This window comes from Ziziphus jujuba, chromosome 3 (assembly GCF_031755915.1).
Source record: "Ziziphus jujuba cultivar Dongzao chromosome 3, ASM3175591v1".
Taxonomy (NCBI): Eukaryota; Viridiplantae; Streptophyta; class Magnoliopsida; order Rosales; family Rhamnaceae; genus Ziziphus; species Ziziphus jujuba.
Window position 1 is genome coordinate 20841252 of NC_083381.1, and position 24560 is coordinate 20865811.

A 24560-nucleotide genomic window follows, 5' to 3' on the forward strand; every position below is an offset into this window, starting at 1 on the left:
AAGCAAAAACAGTATATTTCTATGTGATGAATTTTAATGTAGTGCAATTTTTTTTTTTTTTTTTTTTTTTTTGCTCTGCAATCTAGTACTATTTACTGTTAGTGTAACTGATGCTTGCATATGTATTAATCCATTAAATAATGAAAAAGCACAGCGTTAAATTACCGACACTACTATAGTAAAGCTTCTCCACAATCATATCAGAGACACATTTATTAATATTTTTTATTTTCACTTTGTTTTTGGCACACTCACCATTATAGATTCACATTGTACAAAGACAATCTTTTCATATCAAAATTTCTGTTTCCATTTTGTTTTCTTTTCGTTTATGCTCTTTCTTTTTCCATCTAAAATAAATAAATAAAAATCAGAACAAAAAAAAAAAAATGATTATAAAAGTTAAAGAACGACAGAGGGGATTGAAAACTGGTGGTTCTGATGGAGACAGCTGGTTGAGGGTTAATATATATAAGGAAGTCACTAGATGGGTTTTTAAAGAAAGAATCATTTCAGATTGTACAACAAAATTAACCATATATGGAACCATTCCTCATTTGTGTCTGAAAAATTACAAAATAGGAGACAGTGATTTTGTTGGTTTTGCAATTTTTGTTGGCTGTGTAGCCATCACTAATCACAAGTCACATACCCACTAGGCACAACAGGCAAATTTCAATCTTGAAGAAGCATGAAAAATTGAAAAATAAAATATCCATCCCCATATCAATTTAAAAAAAAAAAAAAAAAAAGTGTCAGATATGCTTTTATCAGCTGAAATTGTAAGAAAAAAGGAATTGAAAAAATGAATTTGCAAAAAGAATTTATGGTATATATCGAGTAATTTTTGAACCAGGTGACAGAAGTTTTTAGGGAAAACAAAAGGTGCAAAAGTACTGTTTCTATCATGAATATGGTTTACTGTATTGACATCACATTTTTGGATTCAGAGATAAAATTGGATCAAACCCAATTTGTTTTCATGAAATTAAACAGATCTGTTAATGAAAGTCATGTTTCCCTTTTCTTTTGTTTCTCTTTCTGTATTGTTCTCCAATATAATCTCAAAAAGAAAGTACATATATATTGGTCCTGCCTTTGAGATTCTTTCTAAATTTTTCCTAGAATGCACGACTTCTTTCTTGAAGTGATAAAAAAAAAAATAAATAAAAAAAAAAAAGACAAATGCACGCTCATTTAGGAGGGAAAAGAGAAACTGCCATAGGTAACCATGTAGCTAGGATGGATTTCTGCATATTTCTGTTCTGCAACTGTGGTAAATTTTTGTTGATAAGCTATCCTTGAGAGTCATTTGGCTCCAACTAAAACCATTCAAGAAAAAGCTATATAGACCATTTGAAGAACATTGCCTAAACATATATACATATATATCTATGTATTTGTATGCCAGCACTAGCAGTGTGAATATGTCACCAAAATTTGTCACTTTTCCTGATATCAATTCATGTAAAGAAGCTAATTTCTGATTTTTCATGTTTTTGTTAGACTCAAAGGCTCTTATGAAGAAGGTAGTAATGCACTAATGCTACGCGAAAATAGTAGGATGTGAAAACATTGACAGAAGTCAATGCCTAACTTTATACCGGTGAGAAATTTTGAATTATGCCTATGAAGTTATGCAGTGTAATGAGAGAAAAAGCCCAGAAAAGATATAAGGAATCTGATTAACAATGCCTAAGAGGAGAGAGAAGTTTGGGAATTTCAAGCATCTAAAACAACTTACATTGAAAAATAAATAAACATATTTAATCAGAAAGTTTGGGAATTTCAAGCATCTAAAACAACTAAAATTGAAAGCTCTGTTGAAAAATAAATAAACATATCTAATCAGAAATATACTATCAGTCTATCAGTAGATTCAACAGAGAAGCATGCTTTTACAAGATAAATTCCATTGGAGCTTTCCAGGAGTTAAGAGATATTTTCTTTAGACAAGATGCTACTTTTTTTTGCCAAGCTATTGCATATCCAACATTTGTCTTCAAAAATTTATTCTCATTTAAAAAGTTTATCTACTACAGATAAAGAATTACTTCATGACTTTCAGATATGAGAGATAGAGACCCAGTATTCCATAAGATATTATACATAGGATTGAAATTTACATAAATTCTTTGTTCTGATCTTGACCTGAAAGTCACAAGGTAGTGGGACCATGGCAGCACAATAAGATTCTGTTTATTCACAATAAATTTATATAAGCTGTCTTCAATGTTCAGCTAATATAGCACAAAGAAATGTGATTCTATAGTATTTCTTCTCATGGAAGTAGCTTGTTGAAGCATCACAGTAGAAAATTGATATAACCTGTTCTGATTCCCAAAGACCGGTGAGGAACTTCATTTCCAGATTCTGCTCAAAACCCGAACATAGAGACAAAATATATACAACCAGATGCTCAATTATAATGAGTTGCAGAAGGTCATCATACCAGCCATGTATAACAGTGATTAAGCTTGATTTCACTTGGAGAAGACCAATGAAGTAAAACAATAATAATAAAAAAAAATTCAGAGGTGGTAGATAATGCTTGAATAGCTATCCTTAAGATAATTTTGCTCCAACAGAAACAAGCTAGGCCATTTAACTACTCTATAAATCCTAAAAATTTTAACATGGTTCTTGATACTGACTCTCATGCAGTTGGTATCTGTATATCAAGCACAGGAGCTCAGATTGGAGACAGTGATGACATGTGGAAGAGAATGATGTGAAAGCATTGACAGAATTGAGAGTATAGTTTTAAGATCACAAAGATGCATGCGTATAATATTTCCTATTAAGTTAATAAAATTGGATGGAAAAAAAAAAAAGAAAAGAAAAAAGAAGGAATCTGGTTAAAAAAGCCTAAGAGGAGAGATGGAAGTTTGGCAGTGAAAGCATCTTCAACACAAAAATGACAGCTTTAATAGAAAAATAGCTAGACATGTATAGTTAATTCAAAAGATTCCATTCAGGAGATTCATAAGGGGGACAAACTTTGATAGAAAAAATTCCCCTGAAGCCTTTCCAGAACTTCCTGGGGTAGCAGCATTAACAATCTAAAGTTAAGAGGATCAAGATGCTACTTTGTCAAGCTATGCATATCCAACATCTGTCTTCAAAATTTATTCTCATTTTTAATAAAGTTTTTATATTACAAAATACTTCATATGACTTCAGATTTACAGACAGAGACCTATTATTCCATAAGATATTAGGATTTGAAATTTACATAAATTCCTTGTTCTGATCTTGAATTGGAGACCTTGGCACAATAATATCATAGCATTAGTTTCAAATATTTCCTAGATTCTTCTTAGTCTAACTTCAACTTCAAGACTGATATTGTACTCCATTTCCAGCTTTTGCCCATCAAAACCAGAGAGACATATTACAAATACAACCAAATTTCTCAACTCTATTAAGTTATAAATTACTAGGGTCAATGTATACCATCCATGAAGATATATAAGCTTTAATTGATTTGCAAAAAAAAAAAAATTTGAGCCTTTGGAAACATGGCATAGCCATTAACTATACCCATTTGAATGTTACTGATTACCTTTGGATGGTCATTGGGCCTGGGGCTTCTTAAATTTTGTTATCAGATTTAATTTCTTACATCATTTGGAAGCTACCCATATTAGAGATTTCTCTTGAAGATAAAATAAACAAATGAAAAATCCAAATTTCCCACATCATATTATTAATATTTTGTAATTACATGAAAGTGTTCATGGTGATATATATTCTACAATCACCAATAGCAAATCAGAAATGTAACTTTCATTTTTTCTCTCTTTTATAGCTTTCTTTTTTTTCTTTTTTCAAGTCACGCAAAGGATATATATGAAATATCAGAGACTCATGAATTTACAAACCAAAAAGATATAATTAAAAAAAAAAAAAACAAAAAAGGAAAAAAAAGGAAAGGGAAGAAAGAAGAATGGCCTAACCGATAGCAACCCCTTATCCTGCACCTCGGCGTATTTTAGCAAAGAACCAAACGGTTAGTTCAATTCCTCATTGTCCTTTTTTGTTTTTTTCTTTCTTTCTCGTATTCACAGCACTCAAAGGCCCCAAAAAAACCCGACTCAGAATCTTATTGTAACTCGGATCGGACTCACAGGTAGCTGATTTTGTCCGCGGATGGGCTACGGCGGATCCGAGTGGACCCTTTCTTCGGAGCACCGCAGACGATGGAGCACTGGCAGCCGCAGATGTTGCTGAAGCAAGAGAAGAGTCCTCCGCCACCGTCGGTGTTCCTCCGAGCATGACGGGACTCCGACGGAAACGTGGACGTCTCGCCGCGATCGTACACCGGCGGGAGCTCCGTCCGCCATCTCTCCAGCTTCGACTGCAAGCCTTCCACGCTCTCGTCGACACTCCAAGCTCCGATGATCGAGCTCTCTGCATCATCGTTCGCTGCTCGGTTGTTCGCTATCTCCGCGGCGACCTCCGAAGGCGACGGACCGAGCTCCGATTCCGTCAAATACAGCTGGCCTCTTACTGATTTCCTTGGCGTACCGTACTCGTATGGCGACGGGAAGTGAAGCTTATGGAACGGAGATTTTCCTTGCAAAGGAGACTTTCCATGCAACGGCGTGCCTCTACGCGCCTGATCCAAGTTCATTCTCGGCGACGGCATTACTTTCGGCGATTGCATCGCCTTCGCCACGGGCGACGGCATAACTTTCGGTGATGCTCGAATTTTATCTCCGGCGGCTTTCTTCTTCGGAACCTCAGCTTCCACGGCGTTGATTATGGGATTCGGCTTTCCATTTTTGCCGTTCTTCGTTATCTCGGCTGTTACTTCGACGCCATTGACGATTGAGCTCGGTTTTCCTTTCTTCTTTGGCGTGTCCACCATAATTTCCGAGAAACTGAGAACGGAACTTGATCTTCCCGTTTTGCCCTTCAAAACCTCTGACCCACTGAGTAACGAACTTGATCTTCCTATTTTACCCTTCTTCGGTGTATTCAAAATTTCCGACCCATTAATCACCGAGCTAGCTTTTCCTCCTCTCTTAACAATTTCCGACCCACTAACCACAGAGCTAGCTTTCGACCGACCTTTCTTTCTATTCTTATTATTGGAAACCTCAGAGCCATTAACCATGGAGCTTGATTTTCCCTTTTGCCCCTTTTCCATGAAACCCTGTGCTCTGAGCTCTGTTCCAAGAAGCGAACTGCTATCGCTCATGGTTCTTCGAAGCCCAGGGTTTCCGAGAGAGAAATGGTGGTTATGATTTGCTGCTGTAGACGTATTGCTATTGCGATTGTGATTATGATGATGTGGTTCTTCTTCACCCATCAGCTGTTTATATCCAACGGCGGAGGTACTCAATTGAGAATATAGAGGCATGCTTCTCATGGCGCTGTGTAACAACGCAACCCCAATATTCAAAATCCCCTGAGGTCGACCCGACGGTCTACGGACCTGAAGAGCTACGAACCGCATACCGAGCTGCGGGTACGGGTTCCGAAATGTTCGCGGCGGCGTCGGGATTAGATTCCCGACGAGAACTCGAATCGTTCCGACGTGGACGTCTCTGAACCAATGGAGAGCGTAGATCTCTATCATGACCGCCGATGTATCTGCGTGGAGAAACTCCTCGTCGACTCGGAAGACGAACTTGTCATTCCACGTCGGGTTGTTGTGGCCGTGGGTATCGACCCGGGTCGAGAGCTTCCGGTCCGGGTGGACCCATGCGACCGCGTAGGTCCGCATGGATCTGGATACGGGTGCCAAATCCTGAGCGGAGATGACATTCAGCTCCAGAAGCTGAAATGGTGCTAAAATTGACATTTTCGTTTTTTTTTTTTTGGATTTTTCAGTTTTTTTTTTTTTAAATTTAAATTTAAATTTAAAGATTTATGAGAGAAAATGAGGAATGAAGGAAGAGAATCAGAAAATGGGTCCCTTCGTCGCCGTCCGACAGGAAGACGACGAGGGGTGGCATGAAGGAAGAGAAGGAGGAAGAAGAAGAAGGGTGAGAAGCATATTTTTTTTTTTTTTTTTTTTTTTTGGTACGAAAAAATTGGATTAAAAAAGCGAGAGAGAAAGGGAATGGAAATAGTTAGTTAAGAAATGAAGAAAACAGTTATTTTGTCATTGTTTGTTGGACAGGTCAGAGTTTTTGTGACTAATTTAGGTCGCTTTCAGAGGAAGAGGATTTTAAAAAGTTAGTTAGTTAAGGGGGGGTCACCGCGTTGACTTAATAACTATATTTGAAATATATGAAACAGCGAACTTTTCACGTATATTTTGTTTCAGGTTCTAGACTTTAATAGTTTCTAGTAATTCATTCTGGAAGAGTAGTGAGTTTTTGGGCTCATTTGGATTTTGATTTGGACTTGTTGAGTTGTTTGAATTGGGCCTTCCAGAATTCATGGCCCAATTATGAAAGTGGAAGCTTTGTTGTTTCTGCATCATGTGAGTAGAGCAAGTTTAATTCTTTCATGGGTATTAATTACATTAGTTCAATCTGAACACTATATATGTTTGTCAATATTAAGAGGAAAAAAGAAAAAAATACAAAAATACAAAACTTTGCTTAGTGGCTTCCCCATAAATCATGTGATCTTGTTTGCTTTAAATAGGGTGTGGAATTGCAGAGCACTCGTGTGATTGATGGTTCTCTTTACTTGGAAATTATATGGAATTCAGTTCACATGCCCCTTTGTACATGGCTTTGGACCTTTTCAATCAAACCCACATGATATTCTATATGTTATTCGCTTATTAGCTTCCTTTGTCTGAAAAAGAGTCATAGTTTATTATTTCAGAAAAAAATAAAAATAAAAAAATTATTGGTTTCAATTCATAAGCAACTTGGGATTTTTATATTTCAAGGCTTGAAAATTGATCCACTGTTTTTTAACTTTCTGAAATGGGATTTTTATTCACAGATCGAGGGCACGAGTCACAAGGCAACTATTTAAAGCTTGTCTTTGGGTCGATATGCAACTTAGAACCTCATCAACGACGCTCAATTGTGGAACCGATCTACTTTCAAACTGCACCACAAACTCACATTTCCATGTTCCTCACCAATCCACCAAGCTCTCCTTTTATCATCCTCTCCACCGCTTGAACTTCACTTCACCCTCATGCAACTCTAACCCTTCTTCTTCTTCTTCTTCTTCTTCTTCAATCTCTCACTCTGCTTCTGAGCTCGGAGATTTCAATCAAGAATCCAAAACCAATGATTTAAACTTGAAAGGAATAGCTCGAAGCTTGACTGATATAGAGGAGTCCAGAAACTCAAAAACAGTAAGAGAGTCATCATATTGCAAGTATAACAGATCAATGATTCCCAAAGCACCATCTTTTTCGATATATAATTCGGCCTGGAATGAGACTCATGATGGTGATCAAAACCCAGAAGAAGAAATGAATCAAGAAGGGCTAGAGAGGACTGTGACGATAGGAGATAGCATAGAAGCCATTGATGGGTCTAAGTTAAGCTGTGGGAAGAAAAGTATGGGGTTGATTGAGGAAGAACAAGGTGCAGAAGAACAAGATGGGATTCGGAATTTAGATGTTAAAGATGAATTAGCTCGACCAGTTAGTCCTCCTCTGCATCTTGCTACAGGGCTTGGGGTTGATTCACCCGGTTTTGGTTTTGATGGTGATGATATTGATTTGTCTAGGAATGTTGAAGGGTATTATAAGAGCATGGTTGATGTTCATCCTTTCAACCCTTTAGTTCTTCGGAACTATGCTCAGTTTCTACAGGTGAGTTTTTTTTCCAAGGAAAATTTCCTGCTTACCAGGATTATTAATTTTATAAAGTTTCTCTCCTAATTTTGCTTAATTAAGAAATAGAAGAGCCAGTTAAGGAATTGTTGAGAAAGTTTCTGTAAATTGTAGCCATTTAAGTTTTGATTTTCCAAATTGGGTATTAAAGAAAACTGTTTTTTTGAACTAAACAAAGATGTTTGCATAAACTTCTAGGATGAATATATTGTTGCATAAATTCAACACCCTTTGGTTTTGGAATTTTGTTTAATGTGTTTTGATGACAGTCAAATGGTGACCTTCATGGAGCAGAAGAATACTATTCTCGAGCTGTACTAGCAGATCCTGAAGATGGTGAAGTGATGGCAAAGTATGCTAAACTGATCTGGACCCTCCATCGCGACAAAGAACGAGCTTTGAGTTACTTTAAACGTGCAGCAGAAACCGCTCTTCAAGATAGGTTTGTGCATTTTTTGCTTTCATTTTGGGTTCGGTTAGAGAATATAGCTGTCTATTTTCTCCAAAAACGTAGACTTTCCTCTTCGAGCAGCATAAAATTAACACGAGGAAGGAGTTGGACAGATACATAATCAATATATTCTGTACAACATATCAAAATATTTGATTGTCTGTTTCTCTTGTTTTCAGCCATGTTCAAGCAGCATATGCTAGCTTCCTCTGGGAAATAGAGGATGATGAAGAAGAAGAGGAATATCACCAAAAGGTCTGTTTTTCTGGCTGAAGATGACAGTGCTTTTTGAAAATACTTCGAAAAAAGTTAGAAAGGTTTTAATGTCTTAGTTTGTTGCTATCAGCTCGCTCAGAATCAAAGTATAGACGCATTGGACATCTCAAACGGTGATAATATTGAAGAAAATTATAGGAAAATGGTCGAAAGTAATCCCACTCAACCTTTGTCTCTAAAGAATTATGCTCAGTTCCTGTATCAGGTTAGTTGGTGTATTCTGTTCTCTAGTTTCTCTTCATAGAAAGTTTTGCCTTGCTTGATTTCTAACAATATGAACATGAAGCAAACTTTAAAATGGGTTTCAATATAAAATCATCAATGGATGGGCTTGGTTACACCATATGCCTTGTTGATTTAACTACTGTTTAAGTTGAATGGTTCAACGTAGATGGGGAAAAAACTCATTTTAGGCGAAGCATGGAAAATAACATTTAACCATAGGTTCGGATTGATGGTTTTGCCATGTACATAGCGAAATTACATGACTTACTAATAGGTATTCATTTTAGAGGGAAACTTGTTCAAAAAATGTAAAACACAAATGCGGTTTCCAGGAGACTTTTAAGTTCTGCTTTGTTGGATTTGCTGAACTAGTTGGAATATATGCAGTACTCGTTCTTATAGCTTTTGCAAGGTACAAACTTTTTTCTAAGTTTTTAGTTATATGAGCATTTTACTCTAGAAAATTCCACTTTCTTGCCCATTTTGTAGACATATCTGACGATATTCATGTTACAATTTTTCCTTAAACTAAAGAAATCTTTTAGTTGGTATGATAGTGGAAACATTGAGAAGAGGTATGCTCAAGTTATGTTGATTTGTTCCATGTTTTAAGCATTTGACATTATCGCATAGTGCCCTTTTTCTCTGAACCAAGTTGGTTCTGTTTTACTGTTGTGGAGAAATATAACTATCATGTTTGCGTGCACAGATCAAGGAAGACCCCCAAAGTGCAGAGCAGTACTATTCCCGTGCCATACAAGCAGATCCTGAGGATGCAGAAACAATGGTAGAATATGCTAGACTGGTGTGGCAACTACATCATGACAGCGATAAGGCCTCATCTTACTTCGAACAAGCAGTCCAAGCTGCCCCCAGCAACAGGTACATAATTTGTTTTTTTCCAATATTCTCCTTGATCTTGAAACATGTACTTTTACAGCTTTCCAAACGAAACTCAAAAATAAAAATAAGGGGTAACAGGTTTTGATGTTGGACATGATGATCTATAGAGATCCTGCTCCTGAAACCAACTTTGTTTAGATCACCATTTACTCTTTTAGTACAGATATGAGCGGTAAAGTTACATATTGCAAAGAAAATAATGTTGGTGTCATTGACATATTAATGCCTTCTATTTCCTTGTTTCCAGTGATGTTGTTGCAGCTTATGCTCACTTTCTCTGGGAAATTGAAGAGGAGGAGGATAATGTAAAGCAAGATGACCAAATAGAGGTGCATGCTTGAGCAGAAAATATGTGACCTGTAGAAGTACAATTTCTTTTGGTCGTTGTTCAAGCTTAATCTTAGTATTTTGCTTTTCAATGTTATACCCTGTGTTTAGTAGGAATGAGAGCAAAGGAGGAAGAATAACAAGAGGGATGAGAGTTAGAAACTCATCCCCAATAGGCAGCTCTGTTAAAAATACACAAAATAAAATAAAATAAACTCATGTTTTATCAATTTGGTTAATAGGCAAAGGTAATAAGCATATAAACAAATTTGGTCTTCAATCAATCAATTTTGATGATGTTATCTGACAGGATGTTTCGACTATGAACAAAAACCAGAAATAGAAGCACCTTAATAATTGATATTATTGAGGTAGTAATTGGAAGTACCTCAATAATTTAAGCAGTTATTGGAATTTAAAAATGGGATAAGTACCTCAATAATTGAAATAAGATGTCCTTTTCTTTCGTTTTTATTTCATACGAATGCCTCCTTAGTCTTTGTGTACAAGCAGCATTGGCTTGAAATGTCAAATCTATAATTGAATAATAAAATGAATCCAACTCAACCGACTGAAACATGTTGAATAATAAGATTTCACTAAATATAGGAATAAATGAACTCAAAATTGCTAGCACATCTTAAACTATAATGTTTTGGTAGGAAAAAGAAAACGGGGATTCCCTTTCTAGAGAAAAGAATGTGATTCATTTCTTTCAAACACTTCTAGGTTAAACAAACTCTAGAAAAAATCACTATATGGTTCTTGAAACCAATTGAGGTGAACTGCTAGTAAGTTGAATTGGCTGGACTAAAAACTTTCTTTGTTTAGTAGAATAGTCTAATTTGTCAACTCTGATGGATTTGTTCCACTTCGGGATGCTTGGTAACCTGAATTGCCCCTGTCTTGTCGCAGACTTGGTCTATAGAAACCATTCCCTCTTATTCTGTTGTAATCTCGGTCTCCACCATCATGGCCAATCCCCCGTCCAAAACTCCGAGAGCCAAAACGACCTCTTGGAGCCTCTGATTGGTAGCTAGCCCTTCCTCTACCCCTCCCTGTTCATGGAAATTTATTCATATAAATTCACAATGTATTGCTTAATAGCAGATTCTGACGAGAACTAGTTTTCTATCTAATTTCTCAGGAAAACCTCAGATATGTCTGTTCTTATTCCACTTTCTGCAACTATTCTCAAGTAAATGCAATCATCCACCAAATAAACATGGTTTTCCCATTTTAGTAAATTTCAAAGAGAATGAAACATACTTCCTAATCGAGATGGGATGTTACTGTTCGGTCTCCGCTCTTCAATGTATACTTGTCGTCCAGCAATCTGAACAGTAGCCACCTACAGATGTAGAGAAGGAAATTGAAAGATGATCCAGTACACAACCACAAAACCATGGTCATATACAAACATGAGTTCCATTACAAAACCTAAGAAAAGAGTTCTTAAAGCAAAGAGATAATAACCAAACAGATAGTAGGATAGTTGATCAGGATTCAAATGTGAACAGATAAGTTGCAATGAGTTTTTTTTTTTAAAAAAGAAAAAAAAAAATGTAAATGGAAGAGATGAAAGAAAATGAATTTGCACCTTGACTGCATTCTGAACACCACTAATATCTTCGAATTCGACAAATGCATAGCATACGCCAACATCCTGCACATAATCGAAACATTTAGCTTGATAAATTTAGGCAGATGTACAGTGATAACAAAAGGGAGAGGCACAAAAAGAAACAAACAAAAAAAGCCAAGAACATTGACCTTCCGACTCCGAATAACCACGCCTTCAGGGTACTTGAGTTTACCAAAATTCTTAAATTCCTCCTCAATTTCAGAAACAGAAACAGCAGGTGGCAAGTTTCTCACATAAACAGATTTTATCTCACCTGAAAGCATTCACAAATAAAATCATTCACGTTATAAAATTAATGTTCCAATAAAAATATTGTTAAATATATTTAAAACCTCCCCACAAAATACTAAACCAAAAGATATCAAATTGGCTGAAACACCAAAGACATAGAAGTTCACAATAATATTCCACTGGGGGAAAAAAAAAGAGGAAGTATCTTTCTCAGAACTCATTTAATACATTAAGTGACAAAGTGACAGGAATTAAGCTAACCATCATCTTCAAGAGGGGAAACCTCATCTGCTGCCTCTGCCACAGACCTTTCAGTCGCATTTGATGACACAATGGGATGTTGAGTGGCCGACTGCAGAGAATGATTCCAGTCTGAAGCCAATGAAGCATTCTTGTTAACAGAATGCAGAGGAGCTACAGCAGCTGCAGGAGCTCCAGAAGGTGCAGGTTGTCCTTTAACAACACGCAACTACCAGGAAGAAATAAGCAGAGAAAATCAGTCATGTAGGTGAAGATACCATAATCATACAATAGATAAATGGTAAAAACATATAGCTAGCAAATTAGAAGGTTAGTTCATACAATAGATGCATAAGTTTGCTTTTGGGGCTCTCCAACAGGTTCTTCAACAGATGAAGGTAGGTGATCTTGTACAGAATTTACTGTATTCTGAAGTGAACCATTTGACTGATCTGCAGCATTTTCCTCCAGGATATTTTCAGACTCAGAAACTTGCTGCAATCGTTGCTCCACAAAACCATAATTGTCTACTGGACCATTGTCTTTGACATCAGGAGGCACAAAGTCTCTTGTGTGGATTTCTCCACCAAGCAAATAATTGGACACTAGAAAAACATTAGTTATATTAGTAACATTATGAAGGAAAAACACTGCTATTAGATATCCCAAATCAGAAACTCGACTTATTTCTCAGAAAAGACAATTTATTATAACAGCAAGAGAAGTTTCTCTTGTCAAATCCTAAGCATGCACAAGCATGGCTACAGAGTAAATAATTATTTGACTCCTAAACATTGAGTGACACTGTAAAATCGAAGCATTCTACTGTACTTAATTCAGCCTCATTAATGCACACAAGATCAATTCAGTTTAAGGATCAGGTTTTATGTAAAAGAACACAAAAGTAAACAGATTCCATGGCCTTATGTAGTAACATAGACATTTATTTCTCCATACTTTGCAGGGCAATAAATTTTATAACATTGATAAAAAAGAGAATCCTAGTGATTCATCAAAAATTAGGTTACCTGGCTCATGGATTGTGGTTGAAGCATTTAACTTGGAGTCAAGATTGCTATGGGCTAACATCACTGCTGGATGTGGATGATGATGAATTGGTTCCTCATCAATGAAATGGAAAATATCATTAAGTACAAAATACCCTTTCTCCTGGGGTGCAAGGAAAAAAGTTTGCATAAATTTCCTCCTCGTAGTGAAATCCTTCATTTGCACAGAGCCTGAAACCATTACCAGTACTCCTCCATTCCAAGATTCCAGGGAATGTGCAGTCTTGATCTCAATTCCGGTATAATTGAGTGACATAACAAGTGTATGGATTTGCTGTTACACACAAAAGATTAGAAAACCAAGTGTCAATCACAAGACATAGAAACAGAGGGAAAATTTGGAACTGTTGCTCCAGAAGCATTTCAGGAACAGCATAAGTTAACAAAGCAAATTAGTAAGCACAAAAGCCATCTGTCCACCACATGCACAAAGATCATCTTGGCTATATTAAGACAGATAACTAGACTGACGAAGATGAACAACATTAACCATAGGAACCCAGCATGGTTTTTGAAGAAGTTAATATCAATTAGCATATATAGTAAAAGTATAATTACAATAAATGCATCGATGTGAATGTGAATGCTAGAGAAAATAACCTAAATAACCTAGCATTTGCTAAATTCCTAGATCTAATAAAGCAACAAAAGGCATAGTTCTAAACAATTAATAAATGCAGACAATTATTCAACATTGTTTAAGAAGCAGCACGGTTGATAAGTTTAAAAATCTACCATATTGCTTGCTACTTATAAGATATACTAAATACATATACCAATCTTAAATTGACAACAAAAGAAGATAAATGGCTGGAGAGTTATCAAGACTTCACGAGGGTTAAAATTGAAATTCTAAACTACTAAAATTTAATTTTCATTATGTCTTTGGTACAACCGCATCATCTGATCCATTTTACTCTGGGTTCAATAAAATGTAAGAGGTTGATAGTTACTTGTCCAACCAGCAATACTGGTCAGATAGTTTTAAATTTTAATTACTACAACTCATATGATCCATTTATTAGTACATTTACTTTGAAAAATGCATGAACTTTTATCATAAAGTCAAATTTTATCAAAATGCTTAGATGTTATTTCTCTTTTCTTCCATCACAGGTAGACATAGTATCCTATAGATATCATATTTAAGAATGTAAGCAACACACATTCTGAGAACACCTATCACATTCTAAAGAATTAAATTCCTAAAAGATATGGGTTGGCAAGAGCATACCAAATTACATGAGTCAAAAGACTAAGAAAGGTTTTAATTTACGGAACTTAAATTACAAAACATGTTTAAAATGACAGAGGCTGGAGTTACAAGAAAACATATGTCAGGGGTCTAATAGAGAATATCCTGTAGCCTTTTGTGCAGCTGAGTGATTGTAACGTATAACCAAATACCAGATTTAACTTAAGATGGGATTAAGGAATTAAATGGTCAAGATTGTTTTAACTAACACAGTTGACTTCATACCAAATCCAAAAGAGAGAAGAACGAAAAAGCTATCAACCAATCAAAGCATTTCACATTCCCAACAACCAATCATATCCAAATTGCACCAACGCATTCCACCCAATAACATTTCATTCATACTAAAAATACAGGAAATTTAACACAATCTCAAACAACATCATTATCTAAACCCATAAAAAAGGAAAAAATAAATAAATACAAATATAGCAAAATATCTTATCTATTCGGCAACAACCCACGATTAAATTATTAGAAAGTTCATCAAACGTATACTTCATTGGTCATTTCTCTTTCTAAAATAATTAACAAATAAAATAACTTTGAAATTCGAAAAATACCAGCATAGCAGTGGCAGTCTCTCTGGTGTTGCCATCGATGCGAAGCATGGTGCTGGCATCGGAGTAGAACTGATAAACAAAATCCGGCTGTTGCTGAAGAACCTGATAGTATTGCCCCACGAAGTACGTCCCAACCTGAAAACCAAAAAGGGTTTTCTCAGATAGATAGAGAAGAGAGAGTATAGAGAGAAGGAGAAGCTAGAGAGAGAGAGAGAGAGAGGGAATGGGAACCTGAGCGGCAGTAACCGGAATGGGAAAGGGCGTGGTCATGGCGGAAATCCCCCCTAAAACCCTACCCTAAAACAAAACCCTAGATCTGCAAATGCCCCTCAAATCTGCCAAGCCAACCAAAAACCCAGATAAGATATCCACTGAGGAAGAGAAAAAATATGAACTTTCATTCATTCATACATACATATATATATATATATATATATATATAGAAAACGCATGGAAGTATATAAAAGAGATCTGCGAAATGATGTTTGTTTTTTTGAGACCAAAACCATGGGCCTTTTCAGAGATAAAAAGAGAGAAAAAAAGAAAGAGAGAAAGATAGACCACCTTTGAGATGGATTTGGGGGTAGAAGGCAGGATCTTCTCCACTGGTTTTGTTTTTTGTTTTTGATTTTGGTTTTTATTTTATTTTATTTTATTTTAATTCTTTGGTTTTGTTTTTGGAAAAAAATTAAACACGTCAGGAGGCCTGGGATGGCTTTTTTCAAATTTCAAATTTATTTTTGTCCCTCATGTAAAATTGTAAAATCCTTTAATTACCCTACTTATTTGTAAATTGTATTTCTGTGTCCTTATTGTCTATGTTTTCATTAGAACAGTTTTTTGTTTTTGTTTTTGTTTTTTTTTTCTCTTTTTATTTTTTAATGTAAATAAAGTTTTCTTCATTGACAAACTCATATAATATGTATTTAAGAGGCCTTGAACCAATCAGTGGTCATTACAAGAGCTTATCCAAGGAAAAAAAAAAAAAACTATAAAATAATATTATATATATGATTTTTTCAGAGGATATAGAGTGTTTTATGTACCAATATTGATGATTAATATTTTTGACAAATCATTTTAATGTAAAATTATTAGTTGAAATCGGTTATGAACACTTTTTTTTTTTTTTCACCGTTAGATTAGATTATTGGTATCTAAAGCCTTGACTCTATATATATATATATATATATATATACATATGACAATGAAATGAAATAATTTGTTAAATTAACTAAAGATAATTAACTTAACAAAAAATGTTTTTACTTTTTGAAATAAAAATTAATAAATCTTCAAACTATAAATTTTTAAAAGAACACACTTTAACCTTTTGTTATTTGTGTGCATTTGTTCATGGCATAAAAACAATTTTTCACAATATTCATTTTTTCTATTAGTTTATAAGATGTGTCGGTTTTAAATTTAGAAAGAGAAATGAAATTTTAAATGTATTATATTTCTTTTGTATATTTAAAGAGTGAGAAAAAATAAATATAAAGAGATTAATAAAATTAGAGAAATTAGGGATGCATGCTATTACAGTTTTACTTAGTTTTTTAAAATAAAAATTAATTTTTAAAAGAGAAACTAAACATATGTGTAATTTCATTTATCTTTTTTATTTGAAATTTTTAAGTTACACTATTGGCATAATGTTAAACTCAAATTCAAATTCATTTCATGATTAACATAATTTTGTCCAAAATAGTTTATGTTTTTAGCAATTTAAAATAATTCCTAACAAGTTTTTAGCCTCATTATTAAAGAGTAATATTATAGATACAATCTAACTTATCAATAAATATTATATACGTTTTATTATTTAAATGGTTTATATTTAATAGCATTTGTTTTTTTAAGAGTTCATTTATTAATTTTTAAGTTACATTTTACCTAATCAAATAGTAATACATACAATTTTGATAAATTTATTAATAGACTACATGATGTTTATAACATTATTCATTATTAAAATCCTTATACAAAATGTAACATTTTTTACACATTGTTTATGAAAATCCATGTTGCAAATGGTCATTGAATTTTGTTGTAATTGGTTTCCAGCTACATGAAACTTGGCCTGTTCAGAGCTAAAAAAAAAGTATTCAGCAAAACAGAAAGAAAGTGCTTCAAATATAAGACAACTTTGCCAATCTTCTCTCAATTTGTTCGTTTTTAAGGCATAGGACTGAACTAGCCATGAATTTTGTTGTAATTGGTTTCCAGCTACATGAAACTTGGCCTGTTCAGAGCTAAAAAAAAGTATTCAGCAAAACAGAAAGAAAGTGCTTCAAATATAAGAAAACTTTGCCAATCTTCTCTCAATTTGTTCGTTTTTAAGGCATAGGACTGAACTAGCCATGAACATTCCAATGCTCTACAACATTGTTAGTAAGAAAGACTTGGTAGTGAATACAAAGAACAATAATTTTGCAGAACAATAGGAAAGTAAAATAATCTTCAACTATTGTGCTCAAAGAGTTCCAGACAACGAGAAAAATGGAAGGGACTTCCAAGTTGCTTATGTGATTGCATTTGACATTGGCTGATAAATATGTCCGCCAATATTTCTTCGCTGCCATTGATCTTGATCTTGGTCTGCAACCCCATAACTTATATTTGCAGTTTATGATCCTACGAACGTTTCCCTTGAGCCAAACTAACACGCATTGCTCGCCCTTCTAGTTCCTGAAAAACAAAAAAAAAGTTTTTGTTACTTAATTAGAAATTAGAAATGTCTAAGAATGTGCACAGAAAAAAGTAAGACAAATTGGGGAGTAGAGGGAAATCTTTTTATACCATTCCATCAAGAGACTGCAATGCAATGTCCATCTCCGATTTTGTGGCGTAGCATACGAAACCATAACCCCGAGACCTTCCTGTCTCTCCATCATATAGAACCCTTGCTCCAACCACATTTCCATATTCTTGAAAAGCTTGTGTCAAACTTTCAGATGTGACAGACCAAGATAAATTACCAACAAAGAGTTTGTATTCAGTTTCTGGGTATAGAGGTAATTTAGGCTTAGGCTTGTCCGAAAAATTCACCCTTAAAGTTCGTCCCATATGATGCTGCATGTAAAAAAAAATAATAATAATAATAATAAAGTATGAATTTTGTAGCTAATTGTATAAAAATTGTATTTATAAATATATATATATATATATATAGTGAGAGAAAGAGAGTTTTTCTTACACTTCCATCAAGATTTTCAATAACTTTATTGCAATCTTTAATAGTACTCATAGTCACAAATGCAAAGCCTCTACTTCTTCCAGTTTCTCTATCATAAAGAACCTACAAAACCAAAATTTGCCTTACCTCAACAATTCTTTGATTGGAAAAACAGAAGCAGCAAAAAGAGTACACAGACTGCATATGACTAAAACAGGCTTATATATATTGTTGGATTTGGTGTCTGTTTGAACTATAAGATACTTTCAAATTACACAATGAAAAGCATCGAGGAATCCAAGATTTCGGTAATCATTTTCTCCAAAAACTGTGCTTCCTCTACATGGTGTTTGGATGACATGTTCGGATTATTGAATGCTAACAAGTAAACTATAGCAGATTGTTATGAATGTTTTATGGAATAGATCCATCAGTTGAACGAAAACAGAAGGGATTTTATATGGAGTCGGCAATTGCTGAACTTGACCCCGGATCAAGCTTGAGAAACTCATTAAAATCTCAATGAGTTTACATAATCCGGTTCAAGTAACCTTTACATAATCCGGTTCAAGTAACCAGCCTCAGTCTTATTCACAACCATGAACTTAAAAACCAAATTAGGTAAATCCCAATTTCACAGAGTGCTAGAGCTCTTCAATGGTCCATACTAATTAAAATATATAGTCTTTCCCATTCCGAAAAGCTGAAAAAGCCTAATTTGATCCTTAACCATATCCCATTGAACTATGCTAGCACCATACAGCAATTTGCTCTGCCTGAAATACTCTAGTCCAATGAATAATGCTAATAAGCTAATTATGTTTTAGCAATTTCCTTAATAAGCAATCAAGCTTCATATCAATCGTCCTAGTTCTAATATTCACCATTCTGGACAATTTTATTACACAGTACAGCAATGAATCATGATTAAAGTAGAATATAAATAAATAAATAAATAAATAAAAGTCCAAAACTTTCTAAAGAGATTTTCTGATCCAAGCAAGAAAATTTTCAAAGGGAAAGATAACAAAAAGAAACAGAACACCCACCTCCACAAGTTCAGGACTTGCAAAGTCCTGAATGAGACCGGCAAGCTGAGCACTGTCAACACTATAAGGAAGGTTCCCAAAGTAGAGCTTTGTATTCACAGAAACTCCATCACCACCAGCCACAGTTTTATCTCCTTCCCTACCCACCACTACTTGTTCTTCTTCAACCTTCTCTTCCTCCTCTTGTTGATCCTCCTCCTTCTCCTCCTCCACCATCTTTTCTTCTTCTTCAACCTCAGCCGTGACAGCCACCTCTTCTTGTGCAACAGCAGCAGTTATCCTCATGACTCGCCATTTCTGCGAAGCAGCAGCGATAGAGAGCGGTTCGAGATTGAAAGAGTGTGATGGGGATGATGCCAATATCCTGGTTGGTGGGGTAATTCTGAGGTGAAGATCAGAAGGCAAGAGATTGGATCGAATGCATTTGAGGGTGTTGATTGATGATGAGGAGACTGATGAGGCCACAGCTGCAGCAGCAGTGGCAGCCATTTGTGTGATTATGGAGGTTTTTGGAGATGTTGGTTGTGGTGGGGTGGTGGTGATGGTGGTTTTTTTCAGTTAAGAATGGAGATGTAAAGGAGCGAGGAGGGAGGGAAGAAAAATAGAGGAAGGTATCAGGTATGGGGAGTTTGGAAAAGTGGAAAGCATCTAAGCTGACGTGGGCAGATTGTGTCCAGTGGGATTGGAGAAGGATATATGGTGAGGGATAAGGTGTCCTTTTTTTTTTAAAAAAAAAAAAAAAAAGAGATTAAATCTTGCTTTTAAATTTTGATTTTTTGTTTGGCTATTTGAGTGGAGTTGTAGAAGAAATTGCTTCTTAATGCTTTCTTATATTATTAAATTTATTAATGACTATAGCTATTTATATTTTTGTTCTAGTTTTTTGCTGGGGTTTATGCTTATGGTATGATTGCATTTTTCTTTTTATAAATTTATGTACTTCAAAAGGAAGTAAATGACTCTAAAAAAAATAAAAATAAAAAAAAATAAAAAAAAGAAGCAAAGGAAGTAAAGGGTGCTAGTTGTTGCTTTAAATATCCGTCCTTTTCCTTTTGTTTTTTGGGCTGAGAAAAAGTTTGTTTCAGTTTTTTTTTTATTTGTTTTTAAATTTCCATTTTTAAGTTGGATAGGAATCTATTTTAAAAAAATGAAGAAGTAAAACATAGGAATAAATTCATTGTACATATAAAATTCGTTAGGTATTCGTTAGGTATGCAATATTGGATTATATTAGTATGAATTGTATTATATTGAATTTTATTGGAATATATTATATTACACCCATACTATATTGTATTTGGTGTAGGATTGTATAAAATAATACCTTATTCGCAACAACAATATATTGTATGTATTATTTTTTATTATTTATTATTTAATAAATTATTACTATTAAAAAAAATAAATATTACAAAAATATCATATTTTTCTCTTTCCATTTTGTATATTATTATAACTCATCACAAATAAAGAGAGGGAGAAGGAAGAGAATTTAGTGTTAAATTGAACTTCTACTCTTGCCATAATAAATTATGATGGATGGAAGGTAGTGATCGAAGATAAAGAAATTAAGGAGCTAATTGGAGCTCTGCAATTTTTGCTAATCAAAACAGCATATAATATAAGCTTGTGATCCAAAAAGGAAAAAAAAAAAAAAGTATAAGCTTCACTATATTTTTAAAAAAAAAATTCAAATTATTTTTAAGTCAGTTTTTTTTAAAAATATTTTAGTTAATTAAGATATCTAAAAAAAAAACTTTAATTAACATTAATTAATATTTGAAAGAAACAAACTACACACAGTTAAATAGAAAAACATAAAAAACCAAAACTTAAGGCTGTTGTAAAATTGAACGAGACCTTATTAATTAATTTGTTTCAAAAGCATGCAATTCAGTTGATTCACAAAAAAAAAAAAAAGAAAAAAAAAGAAAAATTGCAATTCAGTCTTCTTTTCATGTCATTAGGGGGAAAAGAAAAAAAAAAGAAAAAGAAAAAGAAAAAGTCTTCTTTTGTTTCTTGGAAGTTGCAACGCTATGTGAAAAGTATTTTTCCAAGTAATTCCAAATAATTTAATAAATTAAGTTGGTATTATTATTATTATTGTTATTATTATTATTATTATGTTGCTAATATTTGAGGAAATATGATATAACGGTTAAAAGTCCCAGGAAAGCCATTGGAGAGCGAAGGTATGCGGAACAGAGGCACATGTACCTAGCCCCAAGGTGCAACGATCATAATATATATATATATATATATATATTATTTATAGAGCTGGAAGGTTTTTGATCTGGCCCTTTGCAACCATGTTTGGGTTTTGCTTAGCATAATTTTTGTTTTTACTTCTTTTTGCTATCTTTCTTTCTTTCTTTCTTTCTTTTTTTATTTTTTTTATTTTTTTATTTTTTTCATTTTTAGAAGTGTTTTACGCAACTTTTTATTGATTTTAGTTAAAAGGCTTTTTTTAAGAGATCTGAAGTACTTTCTAAAAAATTGTTCAAATATTTGCAAAAGTAACTTTTGAGTAAAAGATATGCCAAACTTGCTAAAATCTATTGCATGTAATTTTTTTACTGTAATTTTTTTTTTCTAAATTAATCATTTATCAAGTCAACATATTAAAAGAACTGTATATTGATCTGGCGCTAGAAGGAGTAAAAAAAAAAAGACTGAGCCTTACAATTGGATGTACGACTGTCATGCTCTTTAAAATAAGGTTTAAAATATTTGATATTTTTTTTAAAATTTTTTTTAAAATTTTTATTTTTTGAAAAGCTCGAAATAAAAATGGATAAAACTTCTATAATATCTATTGAAATTTTAGACATTTTGCCAAAATTTTCATGAAAATTTCTGTAAAATATCCATATCAAATCCTTAATGATTTGGTTAAAAAATTTATAATTTCCATGGAAATGTTTGAAATTTCTACTGAATTTCAAAAATATCTATGAAATTTTTTATTTTTTTTTAAAAATTCATAAATATTATTGGTAGTTAGTAAAATTTTTTATTAAATTAACTTCATTAATAATTTTTTTTTTACCCTTTAATTGCTTTTAAACATTCAGTAATAAAAGGAAAATAGAATGAATTAAATTGAATAACATTAATAAGTTCTACTTATTGAATATTAATAAAGCAAAAATACAAAGATTGTGGATTATATTTTTGAATAAGGTAAATGTTATGGTCGGGAATATCTGTTTTACAAATATGTATGAATAGATGAAATATATACATGTGAAATAATAATGTTTGTTTGAAAAAAAAAAAATTCCTGACAATTCACAATTTTTTTTTATTACATTTTTTAAGAAGAAAATTGTTCAAAATATATTCCTTATGATAGGTTTTATTTTTCATTTTCTTTAAAGAAGAAGACAATATATCATTCAATTATATCAATCAACAAAATACTCTCCACGAGTTTTTTATGCCATGGATCATCTTACAATAGAAGGGAATCATAATCCAAAAATTGCTTAACAAGCTAAAAAAGAGGGAATAAATGTTCAAAAAGTGATTGCTGAAAAAGTAAATTATAGTAGTAGTGATTCATTTCAAAGGCTTATGAGAGAGTCAACTAGAACTATTGGTGCTTCAGCTCCATCAGGTGGTACACATTCACAATTTGAGACTCTTAGTAATCACTCTAGCTCCAGTGTGATAAAGATAACTTCAATAAATTATCTGAATTATAAGTTAGAAGAGATAGTGGTCAAAGGAAATCACCAAGTCGAGAAGTTGGATTAAGCTCATTTGTTGGTGAACAATATTACACACATACTATAAAAGATGAAGATCATGGGAGTAGAGATGCATGTCAAGGATTTGGTGCTGTTAGAAAAGACTATATACGTAAAGATAAATCTATAATAGAAATGTCACAACAAAAAGAAGATTCGATTTCTATGAATTTTGGATCTATGAGGGTTGGAAATCATTTTCATAACCCTTATTCAATTGATATTTATGGAATGTCATCAAATAGTAACTCATGGGTACCATCTCAAACTCAACCATCAGAGAGTAGTAATTATGTACATAGTCAACTAATAATGTAAGAGCCATATGGTTGGCATATTAATCATTATATGCAAAATTTTCAAGGAGATATATCTTTTTATACCTATTTCTCATATTTCACATCTCAAAATTAAAATGAGGAAGAAACCCAGAAGTTCTATGTGGTATTAAGATGACATTTATGAATTACAATATAATTGTAATAATCATTTTATATATTTTAGTTGATAAATAATTTTATCATATCTATATTTTTTTGACATATTTTTATTAATAATAATTCATCTATGGTCATTAATACTTATTATAAATCAATTCACTAAAAAGAATATAACATCCATTCAATATTTTAGGAAGTTTTATAATCAATTTGATAATTGATGGATTAAATAAACTAATTCTAAAGTTTCAATAAAACTTTTTATTTTTTAAAACAAATTTCTATTATTTTTTATAAATTTTTATTGATATTTGATATTTTTTGATATTTCTATGGAAAATTTCGTATCTTAAACTCTCGATATTTTTATTAATATCGATTTTTTGAACCTTGTTTTAAAAGTATAAATGAAAAGAAAATGAATATAAAAGTTCATAAGCAAAACAACATGATTGTTATGTAAAATTTTCAAAATGTGTTAATTTGACTTGTTCCATTGCTGACGCTTTTTTGGTTGTATTTAATATCTATATTATATATAAAAGTTTGATTGTGAATTTTTTTTTATTATTTTTACATGATATCAATAGATTTATTTGGTTTCCTTTAAAAAATTATAAAAAAAAAGTGTAAAACTAATTTATTTATTTAGGTTTATTTATCTAATATTTTTTACAATTACTTCTTAAATATTAATTAATTACCATTTATGTAGATATTTTATTACTTTTAAAAATATATCATCTTAACTAAGTGAAAGAAATAATAACAAATTATGAAAAAAATACTTTCCATATAAAAAATTAAAATATTAATAAATTAAAAAAATTACATAGATAAAGAATACTACATCATATAATTTACCAAACAAACTACCTTATACACAATATTGACATTAAACATGCACAAGTTAGTTAATCAGTAATTTTAAATTTTAAAATTTAAAATTTAAAATTTAAAAGTGTTGATCTATATAAATATTTTATTTTTATAAATTATGAAATTAATTATCTATATTGAATGCCTATTAATTTAAAATTTTAAAACTTGACTCATATAAATTATTTATGAACATTATTTACCAATAATAAATAGTTTATTATGGATAGTTTCAATATAAACTTATTCAAATTTTAAATTGTACATATTATCACAATGAGTAATTAATATAGATAATTAAAAAAGATCATATT

The 24560-nt window shown here is 32.7% G+C and overlaps 4 protein-coding genes across 6 annotated transcripts; 1 reads left to right on the plus strand and 3 right to left on the minus strand.

The window, feature by feature from the left end:
- Nucleotides 1-3679: 3679 nt before the first annotated feature.
- Nucleotides 3680-5944, minus strand: LOC107422469 (uncharacterized). The gene has a single exon (XM_016031923.4). It carries the CDS (start codon nt 5810-5812, stop codon nt 4127-4129), a length of 1686 nt encoding a protein of 561 aa, XP_015887409.3. The 5' UTR covers nt 5813-5944; the 3' UTR covers nt 3680-4126.
- A 5-nt stretch (nt 5945-5949) lies between these two features.
- LOC107422466 (uncharacterized) lies at nt 5950-10235 on the plus strand. 2 transcript variants are annotated; one of them, XM_025075744.3, is made up of 7 exons: nt 5950-5996; nt 6916-7744; nt 8035-8207; nt 8396-8471; nt 8563-8697; nt 9427-9599; nt 9868-10235. In XM_025075744.3, exons 1-7 carry the CDS (start codon nt 5965-5967, stop codon nt 9959-9961), a joined length of 1512 nt encoding a protein of 503 aa, XP_024931512.3. In that variant the 5' UTR covers nt 5950-5964; the 3' UTR covers nt 9962-10235. The 2 variants fall into 2 exon arrangements, with proteins under 2 accessions (XP_024931512.3, XP_015887405.3); XM_016031919.4 differs by lacking the exon at nt 5950-5996 and adding an exon at nt 6528-6688.
- A 151-nt stretch (nt 10236-10386) lies between these two features.
- On the minus strand, nt 10387-15656 carry LOC107422464 (nuclear transport factor 2). Of its 2 annotated transcripts, XM_048476663.2 has the most exons (10): nt 15513-15656; nt 15180-15283; nt 14949-15083; nt 13092-13404; nt 12406-12668; nt 12085-12292; nt 11721-11845; nt 11548-11613; nt 11217-11298; nt 10387-11005 (listed from the first exon to the last, which is right to left on the minus strand). In XM_048476663.2, the coding sequence occupies exons 2-10, from the start codon at nt 15216-15218 to the stop codon at nt 10788-10790; spliced, it is 1449 nt and encodes a 482-aa protein (XP_048332620.2). In that variant the 5' UTR covers nt 15219-15283; nt 15513-15656; the 3' UTR covers nt 10387-10787. The 2 variants fall into 2 exon arrangements, with proteins under 2 accessions (XP_048332620.2, XP_060671205.1); XM_060815222.1 differs by lacking the exon at nt 15513-15656 and having other exon boundaries at nt 15180-15445.
- Nucleotides 15657-17229: 1573 nt separating this feature from the next.
- Nucleotides 17230-19821, minus strand: LOC107422473 (30 kDa ribonucleoprotein, chloroplastic). Its single transcript, XM_016031928.4, has 4 exons — nt 19176-19821; nt 18148-18249; nt 17751-18023; nt 17230-17639 (listed from the first exon to the last, which is right to left on the minus strand). The coding sequence occupies exons 1-4, from the start codon at nt 19662-19664 to the stop codon at nt 17586-17588; spliced, it is 918 nt and encodes a 305-aa protein (XP_015887414.3). The 5' UTR covers nt 19665-19821; the 3' UTR covers nt 17230-17585.
- Between the last annotated feature and the right edge of the window lie 4739 nt (nt 19822-24560).